The sequence below is a fragment of the Poecilia formosa genome, unplaced genomic scaffold, assembly GCF_000485575.1.
Source record: "Poecilia formosa unplaced genomic scaffold, Poecilia_formosa-5.1.2 Scaffold389, whole genome shotgun sequence".
Classification (NCBI taxonomy): Eukaryota; Metazoa; Chordata; class Actinopteri; order Cyprinodontiformes; family Poeciliidae; genus Poecilia; species Poecilia formosa.
This window is the reverse complement of record NW_006800328.1, coordinates 503,952-520,700: the sequence shown is the minus strand read 5'-3', so window position 1 is coordinate 520,700 and position 16,749 is coordinate 503,952. Positions and strand designations below refer to the sequence as shown.

General features: G+C 39.5%; 2 protein-coding genes across 5 annotated transcripts in view; one reads left to right on the top strand and one right to left on the bottom strand.

The window, feature by feature from the left end:
• Nucleotides 1-211: 211 nt before the first annotated feature.
• sgtb (small glutamine rich tetratricopeptide repeat co-chaperone beta) lies at nucleotides 212-8,227 on the bottom strand. Of its 2 annotated transcripts, XM_007575819.2 has the most exons (12): nucleotides 8,142-8,227; nucleotides 6,543-6,655; nucleotides 6,044-6,147; nucleotides 5,684-5,759; nucleotides 4,230-4,329; nucleotides 3,966-4,070; nucleotides 2,549-2,687; nucleotides 2,370-2,432; nucleotides 1,948-1,985; nucleotides 1,739-1,822; nucleotides 456-576; nucleotides 212-356 (listed from the first exon to the last, which is right to left on the bottom strand). In XM_007575819.2, the coding sequence occupies exons 2-11, from the start codon at nucleotides 6,640-6,642 to the stop codon at nucleotides 465-467; spliced, it is 921 nt and encodes a 306-aa protein (XP_007575881.1). In that variant the 5' UTR covers nucleotides 6,643-6,655; nucleotides 8,142-8,227; the 3' UTR covers nucleotides 212-356; nucleotides 456-464. The 2 variants fall into 2 exon arrangements, with proteins under 2 accessions (XP_007575881.1, XP_007575880.1); XM_007575818.2 differs by having other exon boundaries at nucleotides 212-576.
• Nucleotides 8,228-8,263: 36 nt separating this feature from the next.
• Nucleotides 8,264-16,749, top strand: part of nln (neurolysin (metallopeptidase M3 family)) — a 21,628-nt gene continuing 13,142 nt past the window's right edge. The window contains exons 1-7 of one of the 3 annotated variants that reach the window (XM_007575822.2): nucleotides 8,264-8,363; nucleotides 11,454-11,704; nucleotides 13,790-13,938; nucleotides 14,162-14,266; nucleotides 14,654-14,756; nucleotides 14,837-14,997; nucleotides 15,175-15,310. In XM_007575822.2, the coding sequence (XP_007575884.1) occupies nucleotides 11,476-11,704; nucleotides 13,790-13,938; nucleotides 14,162-14,266; nucleotides 14,654-14,756; nucleotides 14,837-14,997; nucleotides 15,175-15,310 (883 nt within the window). In that variant the 5' untranslated portion in view covers nucleotides 8,264-8,363; nucleotides 11,454-11,475. Of the gene's footprint in view, nucleotides 8,437-11,453; nucleotides 11,705-13,789; nucleotides 13,939-14,161; nucleotides 14,267-14,653; nucleotides 14,757-14,836; nucleotides 14,998-15,174; nucleotides 15,311-16,749 lie in introns of all 3 variants that reach the window. The other 2 variants (XM_007575823.2, XM_007575820.2) reach the window with 2 other exon arrangements.

The window sequence follows — 16,749 nt, the reverse complement described above, 5'->3', positions numbered from 1 at the left end:
GTATTATGAATAGAGAGATGAATCCTCGACTTATGAAGAAGTCAGTGACTTCGCCACATCCAACACGATGACTCCGACTGGAGATAATATTCACTTCACGGTCTGTTGGTGGACTGACTGACATCTAGGCTCCTGTTTTATCACCAGGTGTTGTCTTGTTTGGTGGGATGTTTTGTTTTAATGGTCCAGTCTCCAGTTTTTTGTTGTTGTTGTTTTTCCTCTCCTATAGTCTCAGTTAAAGTGCCTTCGACCCCATCCTCATCTCTTCTTTCCAGCTGTGCCGGGGACTAGAAATGGGTGTAGAGATTGTTATCGCGCCATATGGTTGCTCTTCTTCGGAGGCAAATAAAGAGTGTCTGCAATGAAATTACTCAGCTGTTACGGCTGTATAAATGAGACCTGGATGAGTGCACGGTCTGCTGCTAAGAGAGTTTCGCTTTTAAGTGGAAGAATACCCAAATAAATCATGAGTGCTCCTCAGCGCTGCCGCTGAAGGAACGGCTCCGGATGTGGTTCCTTAGCTGTTCGATGAGCTCTGGGTTCTGCTGCTGGATTTGCTGGGCGAACTGCTGGCCCCTGATGGCGGGGGTAAGAAAAAAAAAAAAGCAAGAAAGAGGAAGTCTTGTTATATTGTTTAACATCCAGGAAGGTTAGGAACATAAAATTTAAAATAAACTGCATTTTTCTTAGGAAAATGCCCAAAGATATTTGGAGTAGGGCTGCAAAGAATGATTATTTTAGTAACTGATTACAATTAATCAGATTTAAAAATAATTAAAAAATCTGGCACATTCTGCAAATTTTTTATTTCATTTTGACTTAAGCCCTGTTTATACAATATTAGAAACACTTGCTGTATTTCCTTTTCCTTGAAATGATGTAACATAGCATTCATATAATATACACTTTATCATTTGTAGCAAAGGATGCATCTGCAGCTAAAAAAATTGCTTATGCTCCAAGTGTCTCATGGCCTTTTTTCAGTCTTTTATCCTCCAGTTAACAGTTGCTTATTAAATTAGTTTCTATTTCGAATAATCAATTAATCCAATTAATCGTGATTAATCAGTTAATTGTGAAAAGTATCGTTTCCACAACTAAAACAATACTTTTGTTCTGAGTATGTTGTTCTTTCAGCAAATGGCCTTTTATTTTAGTCTGTATATTCCAGTGAACAATTAATCAAAAAAAAAAAAAAAAATTAGTTGATGATTATTTCGTTCCATTAATCCTGATTAATGCGATTAATCTAACTGAAAAAAATACTTCTACTCTGAGTGTGTTGTGCTTTCAGCAAATTGCCTATTTGTGGTTCGTATTCTCCAGTTAACAATTAAATGACTATTAAATTACTTGACAATTATTTCAATTAATTGAATTAATTGATTTGAGCTCTAATTTGGAATTTACAAGTTAAGGCCATAACATTGTTGTAAAAGGTTAAAAGCTAGTTGTATGGTTTACATGAATTAAATCATAAAACTAATAGAGCTATGTTTCGCAAAAGACATGAAGTATTGCATAAATGGAAGGCAGAGCTTTGGCAATGTCATTTTATATGGAAGAGTTAGAAGCGGCATTATTGCTCAGTTGCTTTCTTGCCAAAGACAAATGGATCAATACCAGCAGCAGCTGGATTGAATCCTGGAAATGGCTCCCCAACCCCCATAAACTGAAGCAAAAATGTATATTACAGTCATAACTTGTGCAAATCTTCTGTCTTCACTCTTCTACTTACGCCTCAATCAAGCTGGAGATGTCAGACAGTCCTCCCACTCCTGCGGCAGGACCTCTAACTGCATTCGACATCATTCCCGACATGCTGAGCACACAGAGACAGTGAGTAGGTTGTGCGATTAAAAAAAGAAAAAGAACCTATTAAAACTACAGATTCCATTCAAGCTTTTGAGCCGATTCCAAACATGGTTAAATCTGCATTGCACTCACAGCTGCTGGACTTGTTGGTTCTGCATGACGCTCGCGGCCTGTAAACAGAAATGGAGCCGAAATCAATCGGGTTGCACACAAACACTGTAGGAGGAACAATTTACTGCCGATTGCATTGGCGGTTTTATGACGAAACAGGGCTCGTAATTCCTTGGTCTGGATGCAGCCGGGCTGCTATTGGATTCAGATGTGTCTTGTCGTTGCCGCAGTAAAACTATGGCAGGTTTGTAGAAATGTTCTTGACCCGGCTGGCCCTCCCACGTCTCATAGTTTTTACATGCTAGGAGCCAAGGGTAAGACATTTTAACAACGCAATAACTTTAACGGTTAATAGGAACCAGTGTTGAGGATCCTGGCCGCCTATATCGACAAGCTTTTTGTCAAAACTTTTTCAAGTACAACAGAGTTACCAGGAGTCTCACCATGCTGATGAAGGCTGGGTTGTTGATTAAACTTGCCATGTCAAATCCCAATCCGGCAGCAATCTGTAACAGTGTTGGCAATTTAAAAAAAAACAAAACAAAAAAAAAAAACAGTTTAAGTTGACAACAATCAAGTAATCGGTAATTAACTAAAATAAAACATTCCCATTTTCACTCACTGGGCTGGAAGCTTCTTTATGCTTCTGCTCTGCGATCTTCAGGTTGGATTTATACGTGTCATTCTCCGGGTCTAGAACCAGGGCTTTCTTGAAGTATGAAATCGCCTCTGGATACTTATTCATTGCAGTTAAAGCCAAACTGCACCCACACACAAGGTAGACAAATCAGATTCAATATACACAGGGACCTCCACAATTTGACATCTCTGCAAAAAAAAAATGTGTAAAACACCCTAAAATTAAAACATCTCCTGCGGAAGCAGCGAAATCTCAGACAGAAAAATGTCAGAAACTAATCAGTGTAGTTGATGGCAGCATAATTCAGCTTGTAGTTTTACATTCTGCAACTATCCCAGGAGGTTGTGTCCTGGAACTTTCTACAACTTTCTACTTATCAAATATAGCTTCTCAAAACTTTCCAAAGCTCACCAGAAAGAAACTGTGATAACCTTGGTAGAAGAGGAACTTACTGGGCAATGTCCTGAGCCTTTCAAGGTACTTTCATGAAACCTTTATGATACTTTCTTAAATTGTTACGGTACTTTCCAGAACTTATTTTCCATAAGCCTTTCAAGCAAATTCATGAAATTTACCAGAAAGGTTGTAGAACTTAGTAGGTGCTTTCATTAAATTTATTGGGTACTTTTTTTGGAATTTTCCAGGTACTTCCCTTGAACTTTCCTGGAACATGCCAGATACTTTCCAAGTTATTTGCTCGAACTTTCATTGAACATACTAGATACTTTCCCATAGCGTATAAGTTACTTTCTGGATTCTGCCAGGTAGTTTTAATGGAATTTTAGAGGTACTTTCCCAAGAAGTGACCAGCAAGTTCTGCGAAAGTTTCAGTGCACTACTAGGTAAGTACTCAGAAAGTTCTGGTAAAGTTTTGGGGTAGCATTATGTGAAGTTATATTAAATATCCAAGAAAAAAAGGCTGTAAGTTGTGAAAAATTCCAGGTTGTATTATGTACTGATCCCTAACTTTTACATTTTTTAAACCATTGCTACACTTACTAATGTCCGATTAAAACCTCCCTAAATGAATGTAGTTAATCCTTTCTTTTCTTCCTTATTTTTTCAGAATGCCTACATTGTCTGTATTTTTTTCACAGGAAAACATGAAATTGGGGATTAATGTAAAACTTCAATGTGACAGATATATTTCGCCTACTTCATTTTCACAAGAGTAAGACAACAGATGAAATAATTTGAGAACGATATGTGTATTGATCTTAAATATCAATCCATTCATTAGTCACAGGAAAATAGCCACTGAAGTAACCAACTAAATGTGTTCATATCACCAAACAGTTTTTACGTTTTCAATTGGAAGCTTTTGTTTTTTACAACTTTTATGAGGGATGCCGATATTAGCACAGCATGCTTTATTGTTAGTTTACAGTCATAAACTCACCCCATCCTCCCATATGCTTTGCTGTAGGTTGGATCAATCCCAATGGCTCTTTCACAGTCTCCAGTCGCCTCAGTATAATTACCCAGTTTACTGTGAGCAGCAGCTCTACAAAGAAAATACATTCATACATAAATCAGAGGTCACTTATAGAGTCTGCATCAGCACCTGAAGACGGTACACTGGCTTTACAACATGGAATTATAAAACCACAATTAGACCTTTATTGAATCACAGCATTGGACACAAACTATATGTCCTTAGTACCTGTTGCAGTAATACACAGCGTTTCTTAGGTCCAGATCTATGGCCTTTGTGTAGCATTCAACTGCACATCTGTAGTTTTCCTCCTTCATATGATTGTTCCCTAAAAAAATTTGAGAACAATTGTAAATGATTTGAACTTATCGTCACTTATCAAAAATAATGACCTACGTCATTTTTTGCCAAGTGATTTTGTTTCTTGGCAAAAAAAGATGATTTTTGAAAGAAATAAATCACTTTTGCTAAAAAAAATGAGTTAGACCACTATATTGGGTATGTGTTTATGCTTTACATGTTTTTAACCTGATTATGTAGAAGTGTGGGTTCCAAAGCCACTGGAGCATCTTTTTAAACACAAGCAAAACAATATTTTGCATCTTTCGTGATTAATAACCAGTAGCATAGCGGTGATCCTCCTGTCAGGGTAGAAACCACTCACAACAACTTTGTATTGATTTTCAGTGAACCTTCTCCGTTAAGGCTACTAGTGGATCCAACCCGTGCCAATAAAATGTCACTCTGAGCAGGTCAGATCTGCCGGATCTCTCCAATGCAGCTGAAGGGTTTGACATTTTTAATTTAGCGTGTCCCCTTGTGGATTCTAATCTACAGTTCTGGTGCAGATTTTTACTTAAAAAGATCCTAACCCCTTTTTTTTTTTAAAGCAAATGTTTTTAAGCTGCAGTAAAGAAATTAATTCAATGTCCATCTGTTTATATTCAGAATGGTTAAGAGTTTCTGACATGATGGATGGAGTAACATACAGAGTGAAAGTCTTGACAATGAGGCGGAGGGTAAGCTCCCAGCATGAGCCCAACAATACATCCAACGCTACAGTGGGAATGGTTCAGATCGAAACATACGAGTCAGAATAGCCCATTCAAAGTCTAAACCTCCCTGCGACAGACTGGCGACCTGTCCAGGGTGACCCCGCCTCTCGCCCGGAACGTTAGCTGGAGATAGGCTAATCTATGTTTTTATTATCATTTGATTTTTGCAAAGGGAAATGAACAGGAAAACAATCGTGCACTGTTCCGTTAATGTTTGGACTTCTGATCTCATTTATGCTTTTGTTTTGATCATTTGTTTATTGTTAACGTCCTTATTTCTTGCCATCTGTTTATCCCATTGTGTAAGTTTACCTGCTTCCTTCCCCAGCTGCATCCATTCACCTGTGATTAGCTCTTCTGGTTCTCTTTTTATTTCCACCCTCCATCAGTAATCTCTCACTGCTGGATCCTCTGTAATTCCTCCCAATTTTAGTTGTTTTCCTACAGCTTTATGTAACTTCTCTGTTTTATTATTCATTCAATATTATCTGACACTATGCTGCGTCGCCTGCACCACCCCAGTCATGAAAATCATTTAAAATCCCATTGAAACACAGTGAAATGTTTGTCTGTAGCTTGACAAAACATGGAAACGCAACAATGTATTTGCATCTGCTGACAACATACCTTCATTTTTAAGTTGCTCTGCCCGTTCTATGTCTTCAGGAGACGGGGACGTCTCTGGTACGGTGAGATTGTCGTTCTGTGACATAGAAAAGTCACCGATGAGATTTAATAAACATAAATGAAACTATTAGAGAGGATTTCTTTTTGTCTGGTAGTTCCAATGAAAGGAAAACGACACCTCAACTTTCACTTTGCTACAAGACTCCAGGGACTGATCTTTGAAGAGCATCGATTTGAAATGACATATTTGCAATAAAGCAGGTAACTGTTAACATTTCTCATACAGTGTGTTAAACGGCTGCTTCCATCGAGTGCCTTGGTATGTCACCACGCTACACCGATGTAGTTGTCACCACCCACCTTGAGCAGGGCGTTGAGGAATATCTCTCTGAGTGGCTGGGATACAGCGAGATGGCAGTCACTGGAGCTGATCTTGAAGGTAGTCTCCAAGCACTGGATCGCAACTGAAGAGAGGAAATGATCATACAGCTCAGAGTAAGTAAATTATAACAGTGTGAGTAAATTTCTTTCAAGAATTTTTTTTAATCTACACAAGGAAGCATGGTGGTGGCAGCATCATAGCGGTCCACGAAGCTGGTGAACTGTGGATAAAAACCCATAAAAGGCTGCCAAGAAACTGTGTGTAATGGAGCTGCCAGGGCTATAGAGAAAGAGTTCATATGAAGGCATATTCATGTTTTAGAATGTGACTTAGTCAAAACAAAAATCCAGTCAAGAGTCTGTGGTAAACCTTAACATTTAAAACCGAAATAAATAGAAAAAGAAGTCTAAGGGGCATGAATTCTTTGTAGTGGATTCTCTATACAGGTGTACAGAATATTTGGGTGAGCTGACTTACCCTCCAGGCTCTCTTGCTCATCAGAATTTAAAGCACTGCGATGAGTTTGGTCTCGTAGAAATTGCACAATAGCGAACGCCAGGCGCTTCTCCACGGCCATTTTGACCCAGAAACTGTTGAGCACAGGAGGAGATTCGGATTTGGAAAAAGGAGGGCACTCGTTTTTGAATCCACCATGAGTGATTTGTCAGAAAATGGGAAATGAAATGCGTTTCCACAGTTTTCAATCATGTAATTGAAATGTAGTTTTTAGTATTTAAATTGCAGTTCCTTATTATTCCAATTAGTGATTGAATTTTAATGGGATAGTGTACTGTGCCCACATATAAAAAATTGAATATACCTGTTCCTTCAACAAAGTGAAGAACAAACAGTTCACTTTTTTGATTAATACTACTGAAAAAGTGACTTTAGATTGAATGTGGTATTGCCTGAGTATTCTGTTAATTTACATCCCTCAGTCTAGATTTCTTAATCAACCATTTTAGATCCCACTGTATGTTTTTGGCTCTTTGTTCTTGTTACTGCAATAAGTTGCTTTGGATTTTATTTAAGGGACTCTGAGTAAAAAGAGGAATAATTTCCTTGGTCAGAGGCTTCTTCAAATTTGTTGTAAAACAGACTGCTACAGGAGATCTTATCTGCCAATAGCTATCATCATCCTCCAACTACTCTTTGAAGAATTTGAATTAATATGAGTTTACAATAACATTTAATTTCCCTTTGGGATCAATAAAGTAATTTTGAATTTGAAATGCACATAAGATTTTCAGATTTTAGATGTACCTGTTCACAGATAAACCATTTATATGGTAGTCCTATAATATTTAATTCTATGGCACTCTTGAAAAAAGAAGCATCGTAACATTTGAGGTTGACTCCCTTCTGGTTCGTCCAGCCACGTTATTATCAAATATAATAAAGATTCCGGCCTTTCACGTAGTCCCTTGTTTCCAGGACAACTCGTTGCATAATTCGGACATATTTATTGTTGTTGCGTTCACACGTTGGTTGCAGCTCCACGCTGCTTCCCCTGCGCCTGACCTGGTAATAGGTGCAGCAGGGGGGGGGTATGGTAAAGCGATGACGGTCGTTATATCGTCTGCATGCTGATAAAAAAACACAAACACTGCCTCATATCTCCGTCACGTGCTGATGCCATTCGCTGTTCTGGTCCGGCTGGAACAGCCCACTCCTCCCTTACCGTGTGTGTGTGTGTGTGTGTGTGTGTGTGTGTGTGTTGACACACGGCTACATGCAGTGATGCGGGAGCTGTGATGTAAGAGGGGAGGAACTGGGGTGTTTTCATTCATAATGCACACTTTTTGCTGTTAAAAGAAAACATATTTATCAGCTCGTCGGACGGGCTATATGACACGCAGCCGGGCGTTGGCTGCTTTTAAAACAGCCTAATCTGAACACTACAATGCTCTGCAGCCGGAGTGATGCTGCACACAGGCTGAAACAAACACGACCCTCTGAGAAGGTGAAGAAGAAAACATCTCCGAACTGATTAAGCATCAGTTATTAAACCCGCGTATTCGTAATAGCTCTACGTTAAAGGGTAATGATCGGTGTCTCCCCTCCCGCCCACCTTACCTGAGCTCCTCAGCTGTCTGTTTGCCACCGCGTCATGAGGACGGCGCGAGCGTTTCCTTCCCCCGGCGCATGCGCTGTGGCCTGCGGAAGCGAGAGGTTTTTTTTTTTTTTTTTCTTTTTTTTCCTTTTCTGTCACACACGAAGAGAAAACATCGACAGGAGCGCAGCTTTTGGGAGTGTAGTGGCGACAGTAAGCCTGGAAGAGTTTTGTTTTCTGCCCTGGTAAAGCTATAAGCGCATGACAATCCGGCGGCATGTGTGCGTTAATGGTTGCAGTGTGCAGAACACTTTGCAGGTATGCCGAGCATCTGCTTCCGGCTGTTCCACATGTGTGCGATTGCAGGATTATCGCTTTGTACGGTCGCACGTGCATGGTAAAAAAAAACAAACAAAAAACATTCAGAGGTTTTGCTCTTTGGTCGTCAAGATTTTTTGTGAATTTTCAGCTGTTGTGTGAAGGTTGTCCGACAGTTATTCCAGCCTGGAAATAATTTGGGGTGAAGGGATTCCGCTGCTGTGCCGTGAAACTTTACACCGACGGCTGGACATGGGAAAAGTTTCTAACTAGCAGGAAAAGAATTCCAGTGGGGTCATTAGGAGAAAGTCCGCAAACGCTTCGGTGACACCTCTCATGCTCTGTGTCGTATAAAAAGAAGCTTTAAAATTGAAAGGAAAATATTTACACCCGTTAGTTTTTCCATATATTGTCACATTTCAATAAGGAATGCAGACATATCTGCACTAATATTCATATCGGCCGATATTTTGAAATGATTAGTCGGTTAACTGGAGTATACTGGCTCAAAAAAGCTGATTGCTTGAAATATTGTTTGTATTCCCAAGATTTTCTAAAAGACTTTGATGGAAAATCTGCAGATTGTTTCAAGTTTTTTTTCCAATTAATCATCAAATTAATTGATATTAATCTAACTAAAATAATCGCAAGATGTAGCCCTAATTTTTTTTTAAACATATATAAATAAAACTTGACCAATGTTGACAACGACTATTTATTTAAGTTAAAAAGTTACACTTTGGTCTAATCTTACCAGATCACTGTCTTTCACATGTTGTAGACTGCAAATGAAACCACCAGATATGTGGCTTGCATGACTAACAATTGCCCCAAGAGCTAATGCTTTGACCAATAATAATAATAAAAATTTTTAAAAAAAATCATCACTTGGGTTGTGGCTCTCTGCACCTCTTTCTTGGCTTATTCTGTATGTTTGCAGTGGTGACATACCTTTTCAACATTCTCCTTGACTTGTTTGTTGTGTTCTTTGGTCTTCACTGTTGCTTGATCACATGTATTAAAAAAAGAGGTGTAGAAGAGGAATGAAAATCATTTTTGGGTTGTTAGTCATACATAATGACTAATTTTAGCAAACTACAACAAACACATCATGCAAGGTTTTGAGCTTAAAAGTGGAAGGAGGATGGTTAGAGCTTCTTATGCATCTACAGGGCTATTGACTGTAAAAGTCCGGAGTCAATTGTGTATCCGGTCAATTGACCGGGCCTTAATTTCACATTGTCTGCAGACTACAGTGGGTAGTCTGGAATAAAACCAGATCAAGACATTCTCACAAAACCACACTTGAGTCACTAGATCCTCTAAAAATGTGGGTCAAGCATTCAGGCTCGGAGCGTACTCTCCTAGTTTAACTTGTATCGCTTGGGACACCATATCATGTTCTTTCCACTTGTGTGTCAACTACTGCTAGACCCTCAAGACATACTTATCTTTGCCTTCAGGTGTTTAATGACTGCAACCTGCTGCTGTATTCCAGTCTTTTTTAAGGAACTGATTTCTGCTAATCTTGTCACATTAACACATGATTACGATTATAAGAGTCAATCACTCGATATTACACAATTTGATCATTTTCTGGGTTTATGAACATTCATGTGCAACAAGATTTCACTGTCATTAGCAATGATACTGTATTTTTTACTGAGATGGTCGGACGCAGCCGTGCTCTGATCACTGTTTTCATAAAAATATATTTATATTGCCCTTTATATCTCAAATTGGAATATCAAAGGTCAAATTCACACGCTGATGATGGCAAGCTACCGGATTGTAGCTACAGAAACTATTGAGTCTCAAACCAGTCTTTGCCCAATTTGTTGAACAAGACCAAGACCTAACAGTCCGAGACAGAGGCCAAAACTGCGACAAAAAAAAATAAAAATAGGAATTAAGTCCTCCTTCACTTGTGAACCTTCACTGGGAATATTTGGTAAGACTTAAAAATTCCTGTTTATGAAAAAATGTCAAAAACCACAATTTCACTCTACTTCTATCCCATCAACTTCTGATGACAAAGTCCTTGAAGGTTGTGGCTGTAAGATAAAAAATTGGGGTCAAGTCCAAGAGATACCAATTCTTTTGCAATGTACTGTGCATTTTCTTAAAGGTTTTATTGGCTCTAGTGGCCTTTATTTGACAGTAAATTAGGTAATCATAGAAGGGGGAAGACATACAGTGGTGCAATTGGTAGAGCTGTTGCCTTGCAGCAAGAAGGCTCTGGGTTCAATTCCCAGCCTGGGGTCTTTCTGCATGGAGTTTGCATGTTCTCCCTGTGCATACGTGGCCTTTCTCCAGGTACTCTGGTTTCCATCCACAAACTGTTAAGTTAATTGGTTTCTCTAAATTGTCCCTAGGTGTGAGTGTGTGTGTGCATGGTTGTTTGTCCTCTGTGCTGCCCTGCGACAGACTGTCCAGGGTGCACCCCACCTCTTACCTGGAACATTAGCTGGAGATAGGCACCAGCAACCCTCCCAAACTCACAAAGGGACAAGGGTGGATGGAAGACATACAGCAAAGGTCACCAGGCCAGGAATCAAACCTGCCACATCAAGGACAGGTTGATGTCCTGTCTCTGTCCTGTCTCTGCTGGTGCCTATCTCTCATTAGCTGGAGATAGGCACCAGCAACCCTCCCAAACTCACAAAGGGACAAGGGTGGATGGAAGACATACAGCAAAGGTCACCAGGCCAGGAATCTAACCTGCAACAGCCACATCAAGGACTAAGGCCTCCATATTGTGCTTAACCCCTGCGCCACCTCAGCACCCCAAGCATTTATTTTATTTAGGGGTTATTTTTGGCTCTAGTGGCCTTTATTTGAAAGTGCTAGGACAGAAAAGTGGGTAATGAGGAAGAGGGGGGACATGTGACAAAAGACATCATGCCAGGATTCAAACCTGGCCACATTGAGGACTAAAGCCTCCTTACGTGGGTTGTGCACCACCACAGTTTCTGCTACATAGAAACTGAGATGGACTGTTCACTGTCTTCCTCCAGATCCTCTAAACATCACCTGAGAATGAAGATTCCACAGGGATCGGTGATGTCCACCAGAGACTGCTCTCAGGCTGAAAACAGCAGGAACCCTCTGAGATGGGATCTTTCCCCGGACGAGATCAGATCAGTCACAGACACCTTGATAGCCAGAGTGAAGAAGGTCTATGACGAAGTCGGATCTCTACACATAGAAAGCGTCTCTACTGAAAACACGCTGGAAGCCCTGGCCAACGCTAAGCTGGACTACGCATGTGAGTAAAGTGAATTGCTTACGCTCAGGAAGTCTTTTAGAGAACCAACTTTTGCATTCACCCTGCCAGTTCTCTGTAATCAACTGGTAGGTGAAGGTAAAATGAGTTTTATGCTGTTGTCAATACAGTTAAATTAAAAACTAAGCCTAGTCCCTGCTGTGTCAATTTGTTTTAAGAGTCAAATCAAATACCAATCAAATACACGTTTGAGTCATTGTAAAGACAGTGTGGTTGTTCAGCCGGGGCACCAAACCGGTTAGAACCGCCTCTGTGTCTTGTCTCTGTCGTTTAGACAATTTGTGTTAACACCAATAAAATACCTGTAGTTGTATGCCCAAGGTTATAGTAAAGGTTAGTGTTGTTTATTGTTTTCTCTTCATAAAATTTAGGATGCTCTCTCCAGGAGTGTCATTGTGTTTTTGTTGTTTGTCTGCCCATTTAAATTCCTAATGTGCATATAGCAGTAAAAGTGTTCTTTCAAGCCTTAAGTTCGTTTAGATTTTGCAACACTATGTGTTCACTGTCGTGATGTAACTCAAAGAAAGATTTGACTTTTTTTTTTTTTTTTTTACTGTGAAGTTAATACATAAATGTATTTAATTTCTGTATTATGTTTTCATTTAGGATATATTACATGTCCACAGCATTTCATTGTCAACCTGTCTTAAAATTGGCTCATAGCAAAAAAAGTTGCCATTTTTAAATTCAAAACTTCATGGGATTCAGTTGAGCCTGTAGACAGCTTGAGTGTATTATTTTCATTTTACACATGAGGGGGGTGCACCGTTCCTGGAAGTACTGCAATACCAGGTCGATGCGTGGAGTGGACGGAGCAAGCCCCTATTCCATCTCCCTGCTCCAAAAATCAATTTAATATATGGTCCCCGGGTAGGGGACGTATCAGATATTAAACTGATAAGAACAGATACTACACTTGATCTTAGCCAAAAGGCCGAGAAGCGATACCACATAACTGGTGAGGAAACTATATAAATCGGGTCCACCACATTCTGATTCACGGTTCACAAACTTTAACATTTTATCACTCACACAAAACAAATAATGTAAATAGAAATTGTTGTTTGTCAATCACTGATGTTTTACAGTGGAAAATTAAGATGAATGAGCCAAATCAAACTAAAAGCTTGCGTGAAAAAGAAACCGATTTGCTTTGTTTCTGGTCACATGACAGAAACATGTCATGCTGATAGCCAATAGAAAGCCTGGAGGTTGAAAGACGTTTAAAGCAAAGCAATCTCCTCACACAGACGTTTAAATATTAGCATAGCTGTTATACACAATGTCTGCTGTTCAAGCCATTGGATTTACTTTTGAATACATTGAATACATCTGTATGGTTGAAATTAATGAAGCCTTTCACGGTTCTTGGCTCTACATAATGTGCTTACAGCGGTCTCTAGTGGAAAGTTAGAGCATGTTCAGCACAAACTAAACAGTTTTCTTGAGTTAATTTACACAAAATGATGCAAGAGAATATTCTTGCCATTTTTAAATTTATTGTTTAGGGGCACAGTCAGGCCTTCAGATGCACACATATAAATAAAATGTTTTTAAAAACTTATAAATTTATGAAAAGAAGTGGAATTTTTGGCATCACGTTTGATGCATCATGTGCCATCTTTTAGGGCGACAGTTTCAAAGGCAGTTAAAATTAAAAGAAAAAAAAAGTTAACAGAACCACAGACATCCAGTAACTCTTACTGAAAAGCACATTAAAAAAAAGTCCACAAGAATGGACAATGAACCCAAAATATAAGGAAACAGTTTGCCTGTCTTTTAATGACACAATTGTTAAAAACCCTTTCTATGCTTTGGATCTACAATGGTTTACAAATCCCTCTTCAATAAAATTCAGTTTTGTTCGTTTCAATAAGATCTTTCACATTGAGCGGATAAAACATAAAAAAGCACAAGAAATGTAAATGGTTTCATCTCAACAATTTTGGCCTTGATTGAAAAACGTTTGGATACCACTGGACTGATCTGTTGTGTGTAGTGGATTGCTTATATTTTATATGGTGTGCAAATGCTTGAAGTTCTCAGTGGTTCCTTTGTGTTTCCTAGCATCCCGCCATGTTCTTGACTTCCCCCAGTATGTCTGCCCCAACAAGGAGGTTCGGTCGGCGAGCACAGAGGCGGACAAGAAACTATCTGAATTTGACGTGGAGATTAGCATGAGGGAAGACGTGTTCAAGCGTATAAAGGCCTTGCAGGTACACCTTGTTACTGGAAAATACAACAAAACATCTCATGGATCATCAACTGGGATACTGCCCCCTTTTTTATTTTTTTTCTTAGTTCTGATTAATTCTTGGATGGAAAATACTTGTTTCATATAAACTGTAATGACTAGTACTACTGAACTTTTTTTTTTTTTTTTTTAGAATGGTCTCAAATCCACCAATAAGATGTTTTGTGTGGTGTGTGTTTTGGCAGAAAAAGTTTCAAGACAATCCTTCAACTGAAGAAAAGAGATTCTTAGACAGACTGGTTACACTGGGCCAGAGGAAAGGACTGCATCTGTCTAAGGAGATACAGCAGGTAATCTCACAGATATTAACGATCAACATTTATTCTAAGATTTATTGTAGCACAGCAGTGATTGTAGGACAAGTTCAAGGTATGATTGATGAAACTCTGTATATACCATTATCCTGGACAAGCTATTGGTTATTTTTATGGATGTGCAGTCAGTGGGAAGTTGGTGCTTCCTGCTGGATGCTGAGAATAAGGAGATTAGGTTATGAGCTTTGTGATTGGTGTATGTTATGCTATCTCCTTTGGTTTTATTTTACATAAAATTATACATAAATGTTGTTTTTCTGTGAGAGATTGCCTTTAAATAGTCTGTAGTTATATTTCCATTGATTGTATACCCAAAGTCTCAAATTCCAGTTTAAAAGAATGTCTTCCTTTATATTTTCGTAGGAAGTAAAAAGAACCTCCAAGCTTATCAGTGACCTCTCCATAGAATTCAACAGGAATCTGAACGAGGACAATACATTTCTTGTTTTTTCCGAGCAGGAACTAGGTAAAAGCCTGTTTGCATTAATCTGTGGCTCATGCAAAGAAGTGCAAGACATTCATTCTCAATTTGTTCACCTGGCGAAGGAGGCCTCGCTGAAAGCTATCTCAATGGTCTGGAGAGGACAGCAGAGGGGAAGTATAAGGTGACGCTGGAATACCCCCACTACCACCCCCTGATGAAGAGGTGTCACAATCCTGAGACCCGGAGGAAGATGGAAACAGCTTTCCACAGCAGGTGTAAACAGGTGAGTCCAGAACTCCACTTACCAACAATCCCTTAAAAAGATAATTCAGGGGTTCTGCTCAAAGATTATGAATAGCTTTAAACTTTTAATCTTAATTTTTTTGTTAGATTAGTTGTTTCTGACAACATGATTCAGGTGTTTCTTTTTTCTTTTTTTTCCCTTTCTACTTTTCCCCAGGTGAACACGGCGATTCTTGAACAGCTAATCCAACTAAGGGCAAAGGTGGCAGACTTACTCGGTTACAGCAGCCATGCAAACTATGTGCTGGAGATTAACATGGCTAAACACACAGGCAATGTGTCTGGCTTTATAGGTACGAGCCGTCTGACACCTTGACCTCACACAAGCACACACGGCGTAATTTATGTGGCATGTAGGCTGCCAAGAGCGTGCCACAGTGTATGCGTTACAGCCAGTGGTGGAGAAAGTGCTCAAAAAATGTACTTAAGTAAAAGTCAAAGTACCACATTAACATTTGTACTTAAGTAAAAGTAAGAAAGTACTGGCTTTGAAAAATACTTAAGTATTAAAAGTAAAAGTACTTGCTGAATGCATTATCTAATTGCTAATACAATATCATTAAATTAACCGATCGCATTTCATTTTAACATATTAGAAATGTGCCATTTTAATGAACAATGCCACAGATAAAGCATGTTTTTATTATGTTTACTCTCTGTAACATAGTTTAGACTTAGATATGTGATTCTATGCATAATAATTTCAGGGATGGAAACGTCTTGTCTCCTGTCCTAACATAGCATGAATTTCACTTTTTTGCCACTAGTGGCTTTTATTTTTAAAGAAATCCAACAGAAAGGAGATGGAAAGAAGGTGGGTGGGGGAGGACATGCAACCAAGGAGCCACATAGCAGAGTTGTAGTCAAGACCACCTACCCAAGACCAAGTCAAGACCAGCACCCGGCGCTACCTGACACAAAAAATTTTATTTTACCTATCAAAATTGCTTCTCAAATTGATCTGAGAGATCCACATTCCCATAATGTGGATTAAATACTTAGAGCTGAAATAAAGTTAATCAGTAAAGATCCGTTCAGAAGAATCGGATCGTTCCTGAATGTCATATCAATACAGACTTTGGTCACAGCGTTGTCCCATATATGCGACACGTCAGTCAACACCTCCACAAAATAATTCAGCATGAACGACAACTTTTTTTCATCGCAGATGCAACACGTGTCTCTGTACAGCTAGCTTTGCTAGCATCACGTCCACAGATCTTACCTTTCTTTAAGCTTTCCTTCCAAGTGACGCTAAAAGTTGGACGAAGTCCCCACCGTCTGTGAAAGCGAAGCGCTGCCAATTTTACATGTCGCCATATCTTATGATTTATGCAGTGCTATTATATTACTGACGATTAGACAGACATCTTCACCCCCCTCAGAGGAAACCACTGCGTATGCGATGGGTGACAACAGACACGTAAGTCACGTTATGGACCTTACCACAGGGGCCGCGTTTCATTGGCTAATGCCCATTTCACGTCACAGCGCAGCTACCACGTGCGTGACCGTCTCACAAACACAAGCTACAGTCGTAAACACGCTAATGTACATTGTGGACCATAGTCATAATATAAGCATAGACGCCTCATGGACCGCTCCGGCGCAGGAAATACGGCGGCCATCTTGGAGCGGTATACCTTCCTACTTTGCTCCATAGACATAATATAAGCATAGACGCCTCATGGACCGCTCCGGCGCAGGAAATACGGCGGCCATCTTGGAGCGG